Source organism: Podarcis pityusensis, assembly GCF_964106645.2.
Source record: "Podarcis pityusensis genome assembly, chromosome: 3".
Lineage (NCBI taxonomy): Eukaryota > Metazoa > Chordata > Lepidosauria > Squamata > Lacertidae > Podarcis > Podarcis pityusensis.
Genome location: NC_138026.1, coordinates 121,914,935 through 121,937,007, shown reverse-complemented (window position 1 = coordinate 121,937,007; position 22,073 = coordinate 121,914,935). Strand labels below are relative to the sequence as shown.

Sequence of the window (22,073 nt, the reverse complement as noted above, 5' to 3'; positions counted from 1 at the left end):
TAAGACAAATTGCCAGGACACTCTGCCATTTACGGAATCCTTTTCATCGCGGAGTGTCTCTCCATTCGGTCCCGCCTTGCTCTCCTGGGTCCGCTCCTGGATCGAGACTCACCTCACAATTCTTCCAGAGTTCCAGAGAGCCACTACGCGATTACGTGACTTCACCCACCCGCCCATGTATCTTTGGCGGTTACTTCTTCCTCACCTCTCCACCCACCCTTTATTTCCCTTTAACCCTTCCTTTACCCTCTCTATTGTACGTCCCTAGGGTATCTTCTGAGATGCTGGCTTTCCCTATTTGTAACTGCTTTGTTTTCTTTTTTTGTTTTTCTTTTTTGTTCTTTTCTCTTTGGTTCTCCTTTTTATTGGTTTTCCTTCTTCGGCTTTTTTAGCTGCTTTCTTTTTATTCCTTTTTGTTGTTTTTGCTTCAGTTGGTATTTAGCGCATCTTTGTATATTTGGTTCCCCCTAATTGTGTGATTGCTAATATTGCACGAGACTAGCTGCTTGGCCTTGTGCAGAAGGAGACATTCGGTTGATGAACTCTACTGAAGAGAAGAGAACTAAGACTTGGAAGGTCAACAAGGCGCCATCGTGTGGGATCAAAGGAAACTGCATTGGAAGAAATTAATGAGAGGAACAGGCCAGCAGCTCTCTTCAGTGTCTTACGGGGGGGAAAGTCTTTAATAATTAGTTAACTTAAGTTGACATACAAAATGAAAAAGGCGGTGGGAACGCCAGCAGAAAGGAGGCCATCTAGACAAGAAGACGGGAAGGAGGGAAAAGAGATCAAGGACTACGATAGTTTGATGGCTGAAATAAGGAAAGAATTTAAACATAATGAGCAATATATAGAGAAAAAGCTATTGGAAGTGCAGGATACATTAGATAAGAGATTAGAGGGGGTGGTGGGAGAACTGACAGGAAAAGTCAAAGACCTATCGGTAAGAGCCAAAGTACTTGAGGATTCTATGAAAAGGGTGCAAAAGGATACAAAAGATAGTAAGAAGGATTTGGACAGAATTAAAATAGAAGTTAAGGAGATAGGTAAGGTACAGGAAGAATTGCTGGACAGTATGGCTATGACTCAGATGAGACAGAACCAACTAAATTTAAAATTTAGAGGGATCCCAGAGGACCCAAACGAGAATATAAGATCTAAAATGGTGAAAGAGTTGGCAATTTGGTTAGATAGGAAGGAGGAAGAGATAAGCTTCTCCCTAGCAAATATATTTAGGATAAAAACAAAATCGGCTAAAGCTAGGGGGAAAAAATTGCCAGGAGATGTAATAGCCATGTTTAACTCGTTGGATATGAGGAATGAAGTATTGAAACAGAATTATAGTAAAAGGTTATATATTGAAGGAAACCCAATTATTGTATTTAAAGAGATCCCTTCGAGATTTCTTCGAAGGAGGGATGTGTATAAAAAATTAACTAACCAACTGAAGAAAAATGGGATCCTATATAGATGGGAGTTTCCGGAAGGAATTTCATTTTACTTTAAGGATAAAAGATTCAAATTGTCCAGCCCCTTAGAACTTGAAAAATTTGCAAGAAGATACGAGAAGGAACTTGGAAGGGTTGCGGGGTGGGGGGAGGGAGGGGAGCGGCCAGGGAAGGGGGGCGGGGGCGGGGGGAGTGAAGAGGAAGAGAGAGAGATAAACTTAACAGAAGCGAGGGAAGAGGAAGAGAAAGAAGACAAAGAACAGCAGCTTTAAGCCAGATTTGATAATTTACTAATTGTACATAATAGATGGCTTTAAAAATACTGTCTTGGAACGTGAACGGACTTAACAATAAAAATAAAAGGAACCAGATTACACATATTTTATTAAAAAAGAACCTTGACATAATCTGTCTACAAGAGACTCATGTAATAAGAAAACATAAAAGAATTCTGAATAATAAGAAACTAGGGTTGGATTTTGTGGCATCGGATAAGGTTAAGAAAAGAGGTGTGGTACTATATATAAAGGAAAAATTCAACCCAAAAATACTGTATAAAGACGAGCAAGGGAGAATGATAGTAGTACAGATTGTATTCCAAGGAATAAAAATAATTGTCACCGGAATATACGCACCTAACGATAAAAAATCGGCTTTCTTCTTAGAATTAGGTAATAAGTTATTAGAATGGATCGATCAAAAAATGATATTGATGGGCGATTTTAACGGAGTGGTGTCCCCAAATTTGGATAGGTCAACAAAAAAGCAAGAGACAAAGGAAGGCAAGCTACCTCGAACGTTTTTTGATTTGGTTGATAATATGGGACTAATTGACGCCTGGAGATTTAAAAACCCCACTATAAAACAATATACCTTTTTCTCAAACCCAAATCAGAGTTGGGGGAGAATAGATAATATTTGGATCTCGAAGGAGCTGACACAGAACTTAGCTAAATCTGAAATACTCCCACAAACTATATCTGACCATAATCCGGTATTTATGGAGATAAAGGGTAAAGATACTAGAGTAATTAGATGGAGAATGAATGAAGGTATATTTAATAATCAAAAGATAGTAAGTGAGGCGAAAGAAACAATCGAAGAATACTTCAAGTGGAACTTACATAAAGAAACAGCTATAGAAACGGTCTGGGATGCAGGAAAAGCCGTTATGAGGGGCTTCCTAATTCAGAAAAACAGCCATTTAAGAAAAGAAAAAGAGGGAAAAAAAGAAGAGATTCTAACACAGCTTATGGAGAATGAAAGACAACTAGCTACTAAACCAGGGGACGAGACAATAAAGCAAAATTTAAAAATATTACAAGCCCAATTTTCTATGATAGTTAACCAGGAAATTGAGTGGAAAATTAAAATGATGAAACAAAAGAACTTTGAATCAGCTAATAAAATAGGAAAATTCTTGGCGTGGCAAATAAGAGAAAGGAAAAAACAAAATACGATCTGCAAGATAAGGGATGGAGAAAGGATAGTGGAAGAGCCAAAAGAAATAAAAAGTATATTTCAGTCGTATTATAAGGAATTGTATAAAAGAGGAAAGGAAATAGATTATGAAATAGACCGATACCTGGAAGATCACCATTTACAACAGATTGCCATAGAAGAGAAAGAGTTATTAGACCAGAGGATTACAGAAGATGAGATAAGGAAGGCAATAAAAAAGATGAAAATTGGGAAAGCGCCGGGGCCGGATGGCCTACCAGCCAAGTACTATAAAACATTAAGTGAGCAATTATGCCCAATTCTATGTGAAGTGATGAATAATATTTTAAAAGAGGGAAGGATTCCGAATACCTGGAAGGAAGCATATATTACTTTAATACCTAAAAAAGATATGGATGCCTTAGAGGTGAAGAACTATAGGCCAATTTCGTTATTAAATAACGATTATAAACTGTTTGCGGATATAATGGCAGAAAGACTAAAAAGGGTATTAAAAAATAGAATTCATAAAGATCAAACGGGCTTCCTACCAGGAAGACAACTAAAGGATAACGTAAGAAATGTGATAGATATTATTGAATACCTGGAAACTAGAATAGATAAACAGGCGGCCTTGATATTTATCGATGCGGAGAAGGCATTCGATAATGTCTCTTGGCGCTTTCTGATGGAAAATTTGAAAAGGATGGGGATGGGAGAAAGATTCAGAAAAGGTATAGAGGCTATCTATCATGAGCAAAAGGCAAAACTTATAATAAATAATACTACATCAGAATTTTTTGATATTTCTAAAGGGACGAGGCAAGGCTGCCCTCTGTCCCCCCTATTATTTATCTTAGTATTGGAAGTACTTACTAAGAGGCTGAGGGATACAGCAGAGGTTAAAGGAGTCAGAGTAGGAACTAAGGAACATAAAATTAAAGCTTTTGCGGATGACATTGCTCTAACATTAAAAGATCCAAAGCACAGTGTAAAAGAAGCCCTACAAAAAATTGAAGAGTTTGGTGCTGTGGCAGGCTTTAAGGTCAATAAGAATAAGACTAAAATACTGACTAAAAATGTATCTAAAGAAGATATAGTAGACCTAGAACAAAAAACCGGAATTATGACGGCAAAAAAGGTGAAGTACCTTGGAGTCTGGATTACGGCTAAGAACATCCATCTATATAAGGATAACTATGAGGTCACCTGGAAGAACATTAAGAAAGACTTAGAAATCTGGGAGAGAATGAGATTATCTTTTTTGGGGAGGATAGCGGTTATTAAAATGAACGTTTTGCCTAGAATGTTATTTTTATTTCAAACCATCCCGGTACTTAAAGGTTTAAAGCAATGTAAAGAATGGCAAAGAGCCTTGGCGAGATACATCTGGCAGGGAAAAAGACCGCGAATAAAAATGAAAATACTGGTAGATAAAAAAGAAAGAGGGGGTTTCTCCCTTCCGGACTTATGTTTATACTATGAGGCGGCGTGTTTATCGTGGTTGAAAGACTGGATAACGCTAGAAAACAGAGACATCTTGGATCTTGAAGGCTTCGATAACAGGTACGGGTGGCACTCGTACCTGTGGTATGAAAAGGTGAAAGTACATAGAGGCTTTTTAAACCATATTTTTAGAGGGCCAATATTCCAAGTATGGGAAAGAAATAAAAACCTATTGGAAAGGAAGACACTCTTGTGGATCTCACCAACAGAGGTGTTAACGGTCAAAAAAGTTAATATGGAAGGGAAGAATCCTACCTATGAAGAACTGACTAGGAAAACGGATCAAGGTATAAAACTTAGACCCTATGAAGAGATTAAAAACTCATTTACTGGGTGGCTGCAATACCACCAGGTAAATGACCTGTTAAAAGAAGATAAAAAGAAAATAGGATTCGAAGATAAAAAATCCAAATTCAATGTGGAAGTTGTTGAAGGAAAGAACAAAATACTGTCTAGAATATACGATATTTTACTGGAGTGGTATACAAAAGACGAGGAGGTGAAGGAGGTTATGACTAAGTGGGCAATAGACATTGGCTATAACATCGATTTTGAGAGATGGCTAGAATTATGGAATATTAACATGAAGTTCACGGCATGTATGGCATTAAGGGAAATTATGTAGAAAATGATATTTAGGTGGTACCTCACACCAGTGAAACTGGCTAAGATCTATAGGTTAAAGAACAAAAGATGTTGGAAATGTGGAGAAGTAGATGGTGACTTCTACCATATGTGGTGGTTATGCAGCAAAGTGAAAGGCTTTTGGGAATCGATTTATAACGAGCTTAAAAAAATTTTTAAATACACGTTTCCCAAAAAACCCGAAGCCTTTCTGCTAGGAATGACAGGTAAAGAAATTAAAAAAGAAGATAAGGTACTATTTTTATATGCCACAACAGCCGCAAGAATCATGTTAGCACAAAATTGGAAAACGGACGCCATACCTAATATAAGTGATTGGCAGATTAAATTAACAAATTATGCCGAGCTCGCTAGAATAACAGGAAGAATAAGAGATCAAGATGAACAGAAATTTCATGATAATTGGATTAAATTTCATGATAATTGGGACTAAACTTTAAACGACACTGGCGGGATTGGAATAACTCTAACAATAAAAGGTTATTATGTAAAAGAGATAAAATACGTGAATATAAAATCTATTTGATACTTACCAAAGGAGTGGAAGGAAGTTCAAGGCTTGGCAGAGCCGAAAATAAATGTATTTATGATTTATGGAATGAATATATTATGTGTAATTTAAGTATTGGACTTTGTATAAGTTTATATGTATATATGTATAATACCAATAAAAATTTATCAGTGAAAAAAAAAAAAAAAGGTGACACTTGCTGAATCTCCAGTGGCAGAGAGTTCCGCGGGTCTGGGCCGATGACACAGGAAGCTCGGTTTCTGGTTGTTGATGAATGAGTCTCACCAGCTTGGGGGAATGACTAACAACACTCTTGCAAGTGATCTCAATGGTTGCGTGGGAATAGAAAGGGGTACCCTGGGGTGCTGCAAATACTTTAAATATATTGTGTGGCTCTGCTCCAGTATTGGTGAAAGTCCAATTGATATGAACTTCTGGGAACGAATCAACAAAGCTTTGCATAATTCATCTATGGATTCGGTCAGGGCCGGATTTAGGCTTGATGAGGCCCTAAGCTCCTGAAGGTAATGGGGCCCTTTATATGTCCAGCTGTCTTTTGTCAACAACAAATTGTCGCTGTTTTTCGTGTTGAATATATGGACCTCATAGGTATCTAAAGCCATTTGCACATAACAAATAGGAGCTTACACAACACAAAACTGTATGTAGCTTTATGTAGGTTTTATTTGATGTGCTTTTTTATCTTATATTTTGGAAATGTACATCCTGGTTTTTTTCCCCTTTAAATTTTTTTGGGGGGCCCCCAAGAGAGTGGGGCCCTAAGCTATAGCCTGTTTAGCTTATCCCTGCTTATTTAACTTATATTCAGAATTCATCATGCGAAAGGCTGGGCTGGATGAATCCCTAGCCGGAATTAAGATTGCCGGAAGAAATATCAACAACCTCAGATATGCAGATGACACAACCTTGATGGCAGAAAGTGAGGAGGAATTAAAGAACCTTTTAATGAGGGTGAAAGAGGAGAGCGCAAAATATGGTCTGAAGCTCAACATCAAAAAAACGAAGATCATGGCCACTGGTCCCATCACCTCCTGGCAAATAGAAGGGGAAGAAATGGAGGCAGTGAGAGATTTTACTTTCTTGGGCTCCATGATCACTGCAGACGGGGACAGCAGCCACGAAATTAAAAGACGCCTGCTTCTTGGGAGAAAAGCAATGACAAACGTAGACAGCATCTTAAAAAGCAGAGACATCACCTTGCCAACAAAGGTCCATATTGTTCAAGCTATGGTTTTCCCAGTAGTGATGTATGGAAGTAAGAGCTGGACCATAAAGAAGGCTGATCGCCAAAGAATGGATGCTTTTAAATTATGGTGCTGGAGGAGACTCTTGAGAGTCCCATGGACTGCAAGAAGATCCAACCGATCCATTCTGAAGGAAATCAGCCCTGAGTGCTCACTGGAAGGACAGATTGTGAAGCTGAGGCTCCAAGATTTTGGCCACCTCATGAGAAGAGAAGACTCCCTGGAAAAGACCCTGATGTTGGGAAAGATGGAGGGCACAAGGAGAAGGGGACGACAGAGGACGAGATGGTGGGACAGTGTTCTGGAAGCTACGAACATGAGTTTGACCAAACTGCAGGAGGCAGTGGAAGACAGAAGTGCCTGGCGTGCTCTGGTCCAGGGGGTCACAAAGAGTCGGACACAACTAAACGACTAAACAACAACAACAAAAACAAGGAAGGGCAATCTCTTTTCCTTTCTGCAAGCAGGACGCCCCCCCCCCCCATTTTGCTGCATTTTACCCTCTGAAATTTGTCCGCCTCCTCCTTCCAGGGTGGAGATCCTGGCTGCAGCCAAGGACTAAGCAGAGCGGAACTGTTTCACGTTCTTTTGGCTAATGCATCCCCAAGAAACATCCCCTTCTCCTGGCAATCGCCCGCTTTTCCTGACTCATGTTTCTCGCTTGCAGTCCACCGTATCCCACCGGTTCCTCCCAGCCAGCTGGTTATCTGATCCTCACTTTTCGCTTTGTATTGTACCCTCGAGGTTTCCTTTCCTGGGGAAAATGAGGTGGAAAAATGGTGATGCCGCTTAGTTGATGCAGTCTGTGTGTGTGAGTGTGTGTGTGTGTGTAGGATTTCAATCTTCTTTTTATGTCAAATCAGATTTTAGGCACAATCTCAGCTTCGTTTACCAACCTTGCAATGTTGAAAATGCTTACAGTGCAGCCTATCAACACAGTTCCTAAAGTTTTCGGCATTTTTCAGAAATGGATTCTTTATTTTTAAAAATATTCCTGACCCAGATCTGGTTTCCTTTCAAACTCCCCCCTCTTGCCCCCTTGCCAGTTACTAATTTCAAGGATTGGCTTTGCTTTCCTCTTCCCTCCCCATGTCATGTTCATTTTGTGCCGTGATTCTCTGACTGTGAACATGCAGGTTTCAATCTCTGTATGGTGCTTAGAAAAGTATTGGTGCTTTATTTATTTCATAAAATCCATCCAACATTTGAGGTTTTTTGTTTTTTTTAAAAAAAGCCCCTCAAAGTGATTTACAAAAAAGGGAAAGCAATAAAATGATCAATAAGAGAAACTAACAACAATAATTTAAGGCTTTTGAAAAGTGGAATGAACAATACGCTAAGAAAAGAACTCACAGCAACTTTTTAAACACCTAGGTCTAAACAAAAATGTTCTTAGCAGGCGTTGAAAAATGTGCACCGAAGGCCTGATATCAATTGGCAGGGAGTTCCAAAGTGTAGACGCAGCTATACTAAAGCCATACTAAAAGAGGGAGTTTTTTTTACAAGTGCAGAATGGATATTATGATCTCGTAGGTAAACTTGTCCCAAGTTGTTAAGGGTTTTATATACCGTATTTTTCATCCCATAGGACGCACCTAGTTTTTTTTTGGGGGGGGGGAAATAAAGGAAATAATTTTTTCCTTTATTTCCCCCCCAAAACCAGGTCGGGGAACAGCGGGATGGCGGCACTGCACCTCCCCGCTGTCCCCCGAGCTTGTGGGGCTGGCCGATGTCTGCCCGAAGCATGGGGCGCTCTGCTTCAGCGCGCCCCGCGCTCTGTGCAGCAGGCTGCTATCTGCAGCATGGGGAGCCCTGCGGGAACTCCCGCGGGCTCCCCAGGCTTGCTGATAGCTTCCTGAAGCCTGGAGAGCGAGAGGGGTCAGTGCGCATCGACACCTCTCGCTCTCCAAGCTTCAGCGAAAGCCTGTATTCGCCCCATAGGACGTACACAGATTTCCCCTTCATTTTTGGAGGGGGAAAAGTCCGTCCTATAGGGCGAAAAATACGGTACTATTAGCAACATCTTTAACTTGGTCCGGTAGCAAATTGGCAACCAGTGCAGATCTCTGATTCCAGATGTTGTATGCTGGCAAGGCCTCACTCTGGTCAGCAATCGTGCTTTAGCATTCTTCACTAACTGCAGCTTCCCAATTGCTATTGATAATTTTATTGTGTTTACCATTTTTTTTGCAAACTGCTTGGAGTTGTGTGTTTTGTTTTTTTACAGTCAACGTTATGAAAGAAAATAAATAAATAAATAAATAAATAAATAAGCAAGCAAGCAAGCAAGCTTTACCAATTGTGTAGCTTTGAGCCACACACAGAAATCTGACAGCTGAGATCTTGCCTTCTTCAGAATGCAGGCCAGCTGAGCCTTGCAACCGATCCTTATACATTCGTACCTTGGAAGTCGAACGGAATCCATTCCGCAAGTCCATTCAACTTCCGAAATGTTTGGGAAACCAAGGAGCGGTTTCCGATTGGCTGAAAGGAAGCTCCTTCAGCCAATCAGAAGCTCCGTTCGACATTCGGGTTCCAAAGAACATCCGCAAACTGCAACATTCACTTCCGGGTTTGCGGCATTCGGGATTCAAAACGTCCGCGTACCAATGCATTCGGGATCCAAAATACGACTGTATTGCCAGTTTTAGGTTTGGACTGGCAGCCTGTTGGTGTTGTGGGGGCCAGCTTCTCAAAGCTATTGCATCTGCACCCCCCAACCTGGCTTCTCAGGCTGGCTTTTGCCTTCTCTTGCCCATCCATTGCCTGTCCTCTAGGCAACTTTGGTTGCCAGCTGATGCCCCCACTTCTCTAGCCAACTGCAGACCCCACCTGCATCTCCATCTGAGATCCTTGAATGTTCCTGCCGCTAAACTGACTCAAGGGCAGGACTCATTGGAACAAGGTGGTCTTGGGCTAAAAAAAACCCCCTGAAATTTTGCACCAAGCAAACCTGAAATTCTGTATTCTGTGCGAAAGTTGCAAACAGTCTGCACGATTTGCATCAGTCTGCACGATTTGCATCGGGCATCTGCTACCTTAGGCGTGATTTGTGATTCTCTTGCAAGACTGTAAGGAGAGGATCAGGCCAATGAATATATGAACGCAGAGCTCTTTTGCCACCCAGGCAGCTGCTGGGGCTGCAGAATCCGTGGCTCTGCTGTGAGCTGGGACAGGACCCAAACCTCAGGCTCCTCTCAGCTGTGTGCCAGGCCCACAAGTTGAGTTCAGCTTTGGGGCACGTGATCTCGAGAGAGAGGGCAGCTTCTCTCTGCCCAAAACAACACAGCAGGGAAGGCCACCTGGGGGCAGCAGGGAAGTTGCTGCCTCAGACCAAGGAAGGGCTCTCAGCCCAGGCCACCTGGTGCGCCAGCCATGCCAAGAGGCAGTGGGTGGTCTCGGCCAAGACCCAGAGATGAGAGAAGGGCCTCCTTTCCTGGAGAGCCGGATGCTGGTGCAGGAGCTTGGATGCAGCGAAAGACGACCAGGCAGAGAGGCTTGGGATGGAAAGAGGGGGGTGTCAAGAGTGCGTGCAGGAGCACTCCCCTGTGACTAATAGGACTTTGCAGGATTGGGGCCTTCCTAAGTTTGTTCAGGAGAGGCAAGGCACGGCCACACAGGTGAGGCCGATTGGTAACTCACAGCACCTGGTGGCAAGAGCCGGGAAGGGATATAAGGTCAGCATTTCCCTTCGGCTCTTTGCTACAGCAACATGTTTCCTGCCTTGCTGCATTTGGCTCCTTGACTCTTGATGCTCGGACCCTTGACCTCATGACTCCTTCCTTCCTGACCCTCGGACCCTTGACCTCGTGACTCCTTGCTTCCTGGTCCTTGAACCCTTGACTTCGTGACTCCTTGCTTCCTGAACCTCGGACCCTTGACTTTGTGACTCCTTGCTTCCTGATCTTCGGACCCTTGACCTCATGACTCCTTCCTTCCTGACCCTCGGACCCTTGACCTTGTGACTCCTTGCTTCCTGACCCTCAGACTCTTAACTTCGTGACTCCTTGCTTCCTGAACCTCGGACCCTTGACTTCGTGACTCCTTGCTTCCTGAACCTCGGACCCTTGACTTCGTGACTCCTTGCTTCCTGACCCTCGGACCTTTGGTTTCTTGACTCCTTGCTTCTTGATCCTCAGACCCTTGAATTTGTGACTCCTTGCTTCCTGATCCTCGGACCCTTGACCTCGTGACTCCTTGCTTCCTGACCCTCGGACCTTTGGTTTCTTGACTCCTGGTTTCTTGATGGCCGGTGGGCAGGAGCCAGCTGGGGGCCTGCCAATTGCCCCCGTTTCCTTGGTTGTATGCCAACATTGTGGTCCTGATCTGTTTAAGGCTTGATAGGTCAAAACCAGTACTTTGCATTAAGCCTGGAAACTAATTGGTAGCCAGTGCAATCAGACCAGGATAGGTATAATATGCTCAGACTGTCTTGCTCTGGTGAGCAACCTCCGCAACGACCATCCAAGTAGGACTGGAACCACCCCAAAGCGGTGCCACCCAACCCTAGTTCGGAGAGTCACTCCAGAAGGATGCCATGGTCGATGGTATCGAAAGAGGTCGAGAAGAATTAACAGAGACATGTCTCCCTTGTCTCTCTCTCAACAGAGGTCATCATACAGGGCGACCAAAGCAGTTTCTGTGCCAAAACCAGGCCTAAATCCCGACTGAAATGGATCTTCCAAAAGTTTCTTCCAAAAGTGACTGGATCTCTTTTAAAGCCATCCAAGTTGGTGGCCATCACTCCTTCCTGTGGCAGAGAGTTCCACAACTTAACTATTGTTGGATGTGAAACACAGAGCAGTCAAGTACAACATCCCTAGAGTGGACATAAAAAGGGGATGTCTGGACCAGCCAGTCAGAACTTCCTGTTTCCTCCTAGGCTGGGACAGACTTCTTCTACATGTGACCAGAGGTGGGTGTGGCCTCACCTGTGCAGGTAACAAAATACCTTAGCAGAGGCCGCCATCTCTCTCTTTCTCTGACCACATTGGTCAAAGAAGCAACATCTGCTTAGCCTAAGATGCTCTCTTGGCTTCCAGCCAAAATAGGACAAAGGGACTATCTCTTTATGAGATAAATTCCAGGTATATTACTTTTATAACTTAAGTCTGCCTTCTGGGATCCATCTGTGAACAGAATGTGAGTGAGTAAACTCTTTTTATACTTTTATAGAAGACTGTGTCGTGTCTTATCTTTTTATGAAGGGACTAAAGGGGAAATTACCAAGGAAACTTATTTTAGAGGCTTTAGCGATCCTGAGCAAACGCATCCGCTGTGCAAGTTTAAAAAGGGGAATGTTACTCTGCTAAATTGTATAACTTGTTAACACAAGTTGGAAAGAATGTAATCAAACAATATATCCTCTCCTGCATCCCTGAACATTCCCACAACTATGCACTTTGCGAAGAAGCCCTTCCCTTGTCCCAAATCCTCCAGCATTCACCTTCATTGGATCTTCACCGGTTCTAGCTTTTAGAGAGAGGAAAATGATTCTGTCTGCTTTCTCCATGCAATACATAATTCTACCATGTTGTCTCTTCCTGGTCTTCTCTCTAAACTAAAAAGTCCCAGGGTTCTGCAACCTTGCTGCAGAGTGGAGCAACTCCACACCCTTGATGATTTCGGTTTCTGTTTCCTGAACCTGAGAGACAGGAGGGATGTGTGTGTCCTACTCACCCAGAGCTGCCAGCACCACCACAGCCACAATGAGCAAGACGACAAAGACATACAGGACTTTCACGGACGTCTGCAGGGTCAGGGTCTTCTCGCACTGACTGCAGTTGGTCCTCATCCGGCCTGGATTGGGGAGGGAGCACAAAACAGAGATGGGAGACTATTGTTGTTTTTTAATGTATTTTTATTAAAGACTTTCTTGGTTTACAAAAGTATGTGCAATCTCTCTCTCTCTCTCTCTCTCTCTCTCTCTCTCTCTCTCTCTCTCTTTTCAAGCAACATTTTTTACAGATCAGTTTCATTTGTTGAGACATTAGGAAGATGTTTCTATTTTACTTAATATATGTGGGGTTTTGTCTCAGCGTTGCTTGTGCAGGTTCTCTGCTATTCACTTGTGTTCCTTTGGTGGTGAGAGAGGTTGGGGTTGGCCCAGGGTGTGGCTGTTCATTTGTGGTTGGCTGTGGTGGTCTTTGTTTTCATGTGTGAGTGGGGTGGGTGGGTGTTTTGGATCAGGTTAGCCATATTGATTTGTATGCTGTTGGTGGATTTTTGTCATTGTCTTGTTGGGCTGTGTAAGGGACGTGGGTGGCGCTGTGGGTTAAACCACAGAGCCTAGGACTTGCTGATCAGAAGGTCAGCGGTTCGAATCCCCACGCCGGGGTGAGCTCCCGTTGCTCGGTCCCTGCTCCTGCCAACCTAGCAGTTCGAAAGCACGTCAAAGTGCAAGTAGATAAATAGGTACCGCTCTGGCGGGAAGGTAAAAGGCGTTTCCGTGCGCTGCTCTGGTTCGCCAGAAGTGGCTTAGTCATGCTGGCCACATGACCCGGAAGCTGTACGCCGGCTCCCTCGGCCAATAAAGCGAGATGAGCGCTGCAACCCCAGAATCGGCCACGACTGGACCTAATGGTCAGGGTCCTTTTGTTGGGCTGTGTATGTGATAAAGGGGAGCCATACCGGGGTGAAGGCGTCTTCTATTTGTCCCCGTGTCAGTTTCAGTTTATTGGTTAATTTTTCTAGTAAGGCTGTTTCCCATGCTATTTGGTACCATTGGTCCATACTTACTCCTGACAGGTCTCTCCAGTGTCTGGTTACGGTGTTTCTGGCTGCTGAAAGTAGGTGGGTTATGAGTTCTTTGTGGTGTAAATGGGCATTTTTGTCTTGGAAGATGTTTAGCAGGGCCAATTCTGGGGAGGTTTCTAATACTTGCTTAGTTAATTTACATATTTCTCGTATGGCTGTTCTGCAGAATAGATGGATTTTGGGACACTCGATGGGAGACTATTGTGTGTCTAGCAGAGGTGTTTGTGCATCAGTGTCAAGTTTAAATGTCTTAATCAGAAATGCTGGAGTTTACATTTGTCTGGAGGTTTCTCCCCTGGCCTGAAAACTCCACCGCCAGATGATCCAGAAAGCTTGCTGGCATCATAGAATCATAGAACTGGAAGGGACCCCTGAGGGGCATCTAGTCCAACCCCAGCAATGCAGGAATCTCAGCTAAAGCGTTCATGACAGTTAATTATCACAGCCGACTTTCTACTCAGTAGCTGTCCATGCTCAGGTTCCCTTCTTTAGTGCATGCCGGGGTGTGGACACACCATAACTTTAAAGCACATTCTTTCCCTCAAAGAATTCTGGTAATTGCATTATTTTATAAGCCTTCTCTTGCTTGCCGTTTCTCCAGACTAAGAAGTCCTAAACGCTGCAGTCTCCCTTTGTAAGGGAATCCCTCTGTCCCCTTGATAAGTTTTGATCACGTTCATCTGACTGCTCCGATAGCATCACGAGCACAAATAATAATGTTCAGTAAAAAGGATGCCTGGAGGGACCCTGTTATGCCCCGTGGAGGACCTTAAGGTCCACAAATGACAATATTTTGGAGGTCCCAAGTTGCAAGGTGGTTAGCTTGGTCTCAACTAGGGCCAGGGCCTTTTCAGCACTGGCCCCGACGTGGTGGAACGCTCTGTCCCAAGAGACTAGGGCCCTGCGGGACTTGACATCTTTCCGCAGGGCCTGCAAGACAGAGCTGTTCTGCCTGGCCTTTGGTTTGGACTCAGTCTGACCCTTATGTTTCCCTCCCCTTATGGTCTTGATTTTTAAAATGAGGCTGCATTTTAAATTGCATTTTAAAATGGTTTTTTCCTATTATGTTTTTACTGTGATTTGATTGGTGTTAGCCGCCCTGAGCCCGGCTCTGGCCAGAGAGGGTGGATAATAATAAAAATTAATATTTATTAAATTATTTAATTAATAAAAGAACAATTTAAAAAATTATTAAAGCTGTGTGAGGAGTCCTAGTTCATATTACATTGCTGCCACCGCTGCCACTTTTTGTTGAATATATTGTTTAAATGTTAGGGTTCATTATTGTTCTGCAGGATGTATACCACTTTAAAAGTAGGAGTGCATATCCTGACCTAATTTTCACAGCTGTTTAGCAGTGTAGCAGGTGCTGATAAGTCACTGTAATTAGCTGTGTCAGAAATTGTGAATGATATATAATGTGCAATATGTACCTTACTCTCCCCTGGTGAATGGATGGGTGGTGATTATAGACACTATGGCAGATGTATGTTAAAGGAGTTTTGTTATTAAACCATGCAAAGATATTTTTGCGTCTCTTCAGTGATTCCATCCGTTTAGTCTACTCTGCCCGCACGCTGTGGCATGTTTCAAATGCCCAATACTTTTATATATGTTCCTTCTCTTAGCATCACCGCTTACAAGCATGCAATCGTACACACACACACACACACACACACACACACACACACACTTCTTTTTGGGCTCTAACACACTCTCTGCCCAGCTGCTCTTACCATTTGGCCTGTATCTGAAGGATGGCATCTCGTCGTCTTCTCCAATGAGGTCTTCCTCTGAAATACAAAATGAAAACATTGTTTTGTTAAAAAATAAGAAGGACAAAGTGCTGGAATCAGCTGCTTCCATGGAAGAAGAAGAAGAGTTTGGATTTGATATCCCGCTTTATCACTACCCGAAGGAGTCTCAAAGTGGCTAATTTCCCTTCCTGCCCCACAACAAACACTCTGTGAGGTGAGTGAGGCTGAGAGACTTCAGAGAAGTGGGACTAGCCCAAGGTCACCCAGCAGCTGCATGTGGAGGAGCGGAGACACGAACCCGGTTCCCTAGATTACGAGTCTCCTGCTCTTAACCACTACACCACAAAAGGGGCATGGTGTTAAACCTTTTTAAACAAACCATCTGTCCCCTTGACATGCCAAACGACGCTTTCGGACCCTCGTCCTCACTTTACAACCAGCACTGAAAATGTTGAATGGAGAAAAGCCTTTACAGCTCTGCATCTCCACTCTGTGCCCTTGGCCTTAGCTGAAGGATTGCCGGATCCCCTATGAAGCGAGAGTTTGTGCACGTGGCATTAAAGTGCCTGGAGCCTACCCCACTAGCTTGTTGTTTAGTCATGTCCGACTCTTCGTGACCCCCTGGACTGGAGCACACCAGGCACTCCTGTCTTCCACTGCCTCCCGCAGTTTGGTCAAACTCATGCTGGTAGCTTCGAGAACACTGTCCCACCATCTTGTCCTCTGTCGTCCCCTTCTCCTTGTGCCATCCATCTTTCCCAACATCAGGGTCTTTTCCAGAGAGTCTTCTCTTCTCATGAGGTGGCCAAAGTCTTGGAGCCTCAGCTTCAGGATCTGTCCTTCCAGTGAGCACTCAGGGCTGGTTTCCTTCAGAATGGAGAGGTTGGATCTTCTTGCAGTCCATGGGACTCTCAAGAGTCTCCTCCAGCACCATAATTCAAAAGCATCAATTCTTCGGCGATCAGCCTTCTTGATGGTCCAGCTCTCACTTCCATACATCACTACTGGGAAAACCAGAGCTTGAACTATATGGACCTTTGTCGGCAAGGTGATGTCTCTGCTTTTTAAGATGCTGTCCACTACTAACCTGTTTGCCCTATGAGGATTTAAGAGCAGCCTTGTACAAAGCAATTAAATATCTCAGTTGAGAGAGATCAGTTGGGCATCTAGATTAACTTTTCATAAGGGGAACGATCCCCCTACACCTCTGTGCTCCAGGGGGAGCTGGCCTCTGGCACTAGACCACCTCTGCATTACAAAGATGTGTGCAAACATCGACATGAAGGCTGGCAGTGTCACCCTTGCCCCCCGGGAGAATCCCTTGCAGACAACCGCATTGCCTGGAAACTGGCAGTCAGGCTGTGCACCCATACCAGTGAGCAAAGAAATGACCGCTGGGAGGAGCACAGAGAGAAGAATCGCCATGCTGTATCTGCAGCAGCACATCCGGATGCTTTCCTCTGCTCCAGCTGCAACAAAACAATTAATCCAGAATGCGGCAGCTAGACTGGGGACTGGGAGCGGCCGCCAGGACCATATAACACCAGTTCTGAGAGATCTGCATTGGCTCCCAGTAGGTTTCTGAGCACAATTCAAAGTGTTGGTGCTGATCTTTAAACCCCTGAATGGCCTTGGTCCAGTATACCTGAAGGAGCGTCTCCACCTCCATCATTCTGCCCAGACACTGAGGTCCAGCACCGAGGGCCTTCTGGTGGTTCCCTCACTGCGAGAAGCCAGGTTACAGGGAATCAGGCAGAGGGCCTTTTCGGTGGTGGCGCCCGCCCTGTGGAACGCACTCCCGTCACATGTCAAGAAGCAGCTAGCTCCGCCTCTGAACATGCCTCTCCTGTGGTTTTTTTGCACTTAATTTATTTATTATTAATGTTGCAATACATATATGAAATCTTTACATATTGATACATATACATGATATTCATAAATTCACATTTTCACATTTCATTATGTACCAACATTTATCCATTTCTTGCCCTGTCTCCCCCTTCAATCATGCGTGACTTCCTTGTTATTGTTTTGTAACTTTATTATTGAGATTGAATGTTTAATTATTAAGATACAAAATTACAATCTTATATATCTGCTTAGCTTAGCTTAGCTTAACTTAGTGAAATCAGTCTATACATATCAATAAATTCTTGTTGGAGCATCTTTTGGTCCTGTATTCTTCTATACATTTCCATTCCTGTTTGAGATTTCGATTAGATTGCATTCTGATTGCTGCTGTCACTTTTGCTAATTCAATCATTTCAAAAAAATTATTTTGCCAATCTTTCAATGTTGGTACTTCTTCTGATTTCCACTTTTTGGAATCAATAACCTTGCGGCAGCTGTTGCATATAAAAAGATTCTCTGCATGTCTTTTGGGATGTCATTTGTTCTAATTCCTAAAAGCAATGTTTCCAGCTTCTTACCAATTGTTGTTTTAAACCTTTTTTTTCAGTTCCTCATGTATATTTCCCCAAAATTTCTTAATTTTATCACATCCCCACCATACATGAGCATGCCTCTCCTGTATCGCTCTCTACAGCCACAGCAGGTCCTGCAACCTTCCGACGGTTTGACTTCACCCCAGAATGCGCACGCCTTCGTTGTCTCCTGAGACAGACAGATGCCAATCAACCTACTCTGAATTTCTGGTCAGGAACCTCCTTCTGACCCACTTCCCTTGAGGCTTCCAGCCTTTTTCGAAAGTGCTAGATGGCCAAGTACAAGCGGGATGCTTCGGGGGAAAGACGCTGTGTTTCTTGGACGCTGTGGTTCATTTAAGAGATGAGGGCGCACCAGGGAATTCTTTGCCAGCCGCAAGCCGGGCACTCTGACAAGGAGAATAAGAGCTGGCAGAGACGTCGGCCATCGAGGGATGAAGAAGACAGACGAAAGATTTCAAGAGTCCTCGGAACGGGTTCTTCACCCAAAGCAGCTAGGATTATGCTTTACAAACATACACACTGTTGTGGGTAGGGGTAGGGGGGTCAGTCTAGATGATGCCCTGTGTCCCCCCTTCTATTTCCTGTGTTCGTTTCCTTACACAACAAGGACTTTCGCTGGCCCTTTGAGTGTCCTCATCAACATCTCAAAAGAGGGAGCCAGGATGCGAGAGACGCAACTAAATGAGGGGCTCCTTCGTGCTAATGCCACCTGGCTGCTAGGTAGGGGCGCACAGTATTGTGGGTGAGCAGGGGTGCCAACTTGAATAAAATATTGGGGGGCCCAGGCAAACCCCACCCCACATAATCAAGGACATGACACGGGACACACGCACCATTTGAAGGGCAATGTCCATCAGTCTTGGGGGCCCCTGGACACCTGAAATATTTTTGGGGGGGAGGGCGAACGGACTTCAGCCCCTAGGAGTTGGCGCCCATGTGTGTGAGGAACGGTTGGGGAGGGGATTGGGTATGTTTGTTTGTTTGTTTGCATTGTATTTGCAGATTTAGTTTTTCATGCCTAGTCAAAAGCAGAATTTAGGGAGAGTTAAGGTAAGACAGTGCCATATGCTGCAGCCGTTGAAACTGATTAATAGTTCAGAAATACCCATTTAAACCTCTTTTTACAACTTCCTGTAAAACACACACACACACACACACTAAATCTGCATTGCTTTGTTTGTGTGTTTTGCAGTTAATTACATCTTCTATTTAACGCTGTATTGTTTTTAACACCTGATTGGAAGCCGCCCAGAGTGGCTGGGGAAACTCAGCCAGACGGGTGGGGTATAAATAATAAATTATTATTATATAATAATTATTCTAAAAAAGTTTTAAAAGGAAATGAAATGTGTAATTACCAAATGTTTCCCTGGTGACAAAGTTGGTTTACGTGTTGGGGTTAAGCTGCTTTGGTGGGAGAGGGGAGAGACCCCTCTCCTAATTTTGTGGGTTGTTACAAGAAAGAAATCACCAAAGCCATCACAGCGTACAAGAATTTGCAGAAAGAAAAAAGAAAAAAGTTCTGCTTCTGGGGGGGGGGGGGGGAGACAAGGATAGCTAACATTTGATAAACTAGCCGCTGCTGGTCTGAAGACTAAATAAAAAATAAAAATAAATAAATTGGAAAAAGCAGCTGACATTATAGCAGTCTCCCATCATTAGGTGTTGGGTATGTTTAGAAGGAAAAAGAGGACACTGAGAGGAGATAGGAGAGCCATCTTCCAATATCTCAAGGGCTGTCACATGGAAGAGGGACCTCCAGGTACTGGGTGCTATATAAATTCAATAAATAATTTAAAAAAAAAAAAAAGATTTTCTCCTGCTCTGCAGGGTAGGACTCGAACCCATGGCTTCAAGTGACGAGAAAGGAGTTTACGACTCAACACATGGAAAAAACTTTCTGACAGTAAGAGCTGTTCAACAGTAGCACAGACTCCCTTGTGAATTCTCCTTGGAGGTTTTTAAGCAGAGATTGGAGGGCCATCTGTCATGGGTGCTCTAGCCGAGATTCCTGCCTTGCAGGGGTTTGGACTGGATGACCTTTGGGGGTCCCTTGCAGCTTTACACTTCTATGATTCTAGATGGACCAATGGTCCGGCCTTGTATAAGGCAGCTATGGATGAGGGGGAAGGTTTCATTTCCAAAGGCACTCGGGGCACAGTTTATTTCAGCACCGTCTGCTATTGATTTTTCCTTTCCCTCTTGATCCTGCCTCATGGCTCCATAAAGCCGAGGGGGGCTGGCGATAGGGCCATAAAAAAACAATGAAACACCTCAAAGCCAAATCAGAAATGCAACTCACGCCTTCTATTTGAAAGCAACATAAGCCAGTCTCCCCCAACCTGGCGTCTCCCAGATGTTTCGAACTGCAAATCTGATCGGTCCCAGAATGTTGTGATAGGAATTTTATGGTCTTAGATATATGGTAATGTTCATAAGTGTACCAACGAAGCACATACATAGATCAGCATAGGAAGACCGACCTGGAACCAAAATGGTCTTCCCGGTCTTCATTCCTAAACTGAGCAAATGTTTTCTCTGCAAGGTCAAAGTGGAAAAGCCTCCCCATTGTCTTTTCCTTCACAAATCCTGTCTTAAGGGTATGTCTGTGCATTAATAGGGTGTGAGCCTGAGACCTGGCCCAGAAACTAAGTATTTATCACTACAAAAGACTGGCCAGGCTACCCAGGAAATCCAATCAAGTAACCTGCCAGACAGGAGATAAACAAGGACAGGAGAAAAACAATATTTAAATTTCTGATTTAGACTGCCTTTTTTGTGATGTAGGTATGATGTATCTGAGGGGTGGTCTTAGGTTACACCCCTTCTGTGAGGTATGTATGATGTTTCTGCGGGTGGTCTTGATCTACAGGATGGGAATTTCAAAAGTCTTTATAAGGCCTTGCATGCCATTTTTCTGGGTCCTCCTCCTTTCCTGCGTGTGAGGGGAGCACCCTGTTGCAACAGATCCATAAAGATCAGGCTTACTAGCTGCTTTGCTTCTCAATATTCTCTGGTTGGCCTCTGTTATTCTCTCCTCCCAATAGGGAACCAACTGTAGCAGGAACCCCCCACCCCAATCATACTGTTTGCACAAACTTCACACACACTCACACTCACACACTACATACGCCACATTTCTGTTATAAATTCATAGAAAATCAACCATACATCGGATTTGCACTGTTCCATTTTATTTTACTCCATGTGACAAGGACTATCAAAGGGGGGTGGCTTGGTTCTGGTCAGCCATAATCCCTTCAGCATACCAGCACATCCACAGGAGCCCTGCCCAGTTGCTATGTCAGCCCTGATAATCCCAGACAGAAGACAATCAAAATGACAAAGAACTTGCATATGTTAGTGGATTCAGCATGGACTGAATCAAAGGACAATGATCAGATCTTCCCTCTGGGGGCAGGAAACTGCAAACTCCCCTTTGTCTCCTGGAAGTGACTCATGGGCAGGGGGAAAGCCAGGTGACAGGACACTCAGGTTACCACCACAAGTCCTCCCTCAACCCCTCCTTTCTGTAATGTATGCATGATGTCAACCCCTTCTGTAATGTATGCATGATGTCAACCCCTCCTTTCTGTAATGTATGTATGATGTTTCTGGGGGTGGGCTTGAACTGGAGGAGGGGAATTTCAAAAGTTTTATAAGGTCTTGCAGACCATCTTTCTGGGTCTTTCCTCTCACCTGCAAGTGAGGGGAGCACCCTGTCGCGACAGTCTTTCTTCAATAAAGACCAAGCCTACAGGCTGCTGATTTGCTTCAATTTACTCTGGTTGGTGTCTTTACTTTTTGTCCAAGGGAGCCCTCAGATTTTTCCGTTAACATACGTAAGGACTCTATATGGGCTCTTGGATACCCCATAAGGGAAAAGGGCAATTTTTGTTTATAACAATGTACAGGAATAGTGGAAACGGCTTTATGTTGAGTCAGGCTTGTACACACTGGTTGGCAGCGGCTCTCCGGGGTTTCAGGCAAGCCCTTCCTGCAGATGCCAGCGGGGAGTGAATCAATTTGGAACTCCCTGCCACTTGACGCCAGGCAAACGCTCTCCCTGTGCTTTTTTCAAGCACCGGCTAAAAACATTTTTGCTTAGGCAAGCCTCTCCAGACATGCAGAATGTGGACTTCTAAAAATCTGTTTTTGGTTGATTGGTCATTCTATATTATGAATGACTTACAGAGCTGTTCTTAAGTGGTGTATAAATTTTGTGAAATAAATACATACATAAACCTGGGTGCTAAACAGATGGCCCCGGGGAGTTGTAGTTCAAAGATTCTGAATGG

At 43.8% G+C, this 22,073-nt stretch overlaps 1 protein-coding gene across 1 annotated transcript in view; it reads right to left on the bottom strand.

The window, feature by feature from the left end:
- SCARA3 (scavenger receptor class A member 3) overlaps positions 1-22,073 on the bottom strand; it is a 48,756-nt gene that overhangs the window by 17,213 nt on the left and 9,470 nt on the right. The window contains exons 2-3 of the mRNA XM_081001018.1: positions 15,308-15,364; positions 12,495-12,614 (exon numbers count right to left, since the gene is read on the bottom strand). Of these exons, the coding sequence (XP_080857144.1) occupies positions 12,495-12,614; positions 15,308-15,364 (177 nt within the window). The remainder of the gene's footprint in view (positions 1-12,494; positions 12,615-15,307; positions 15,365-22,073) is intronic.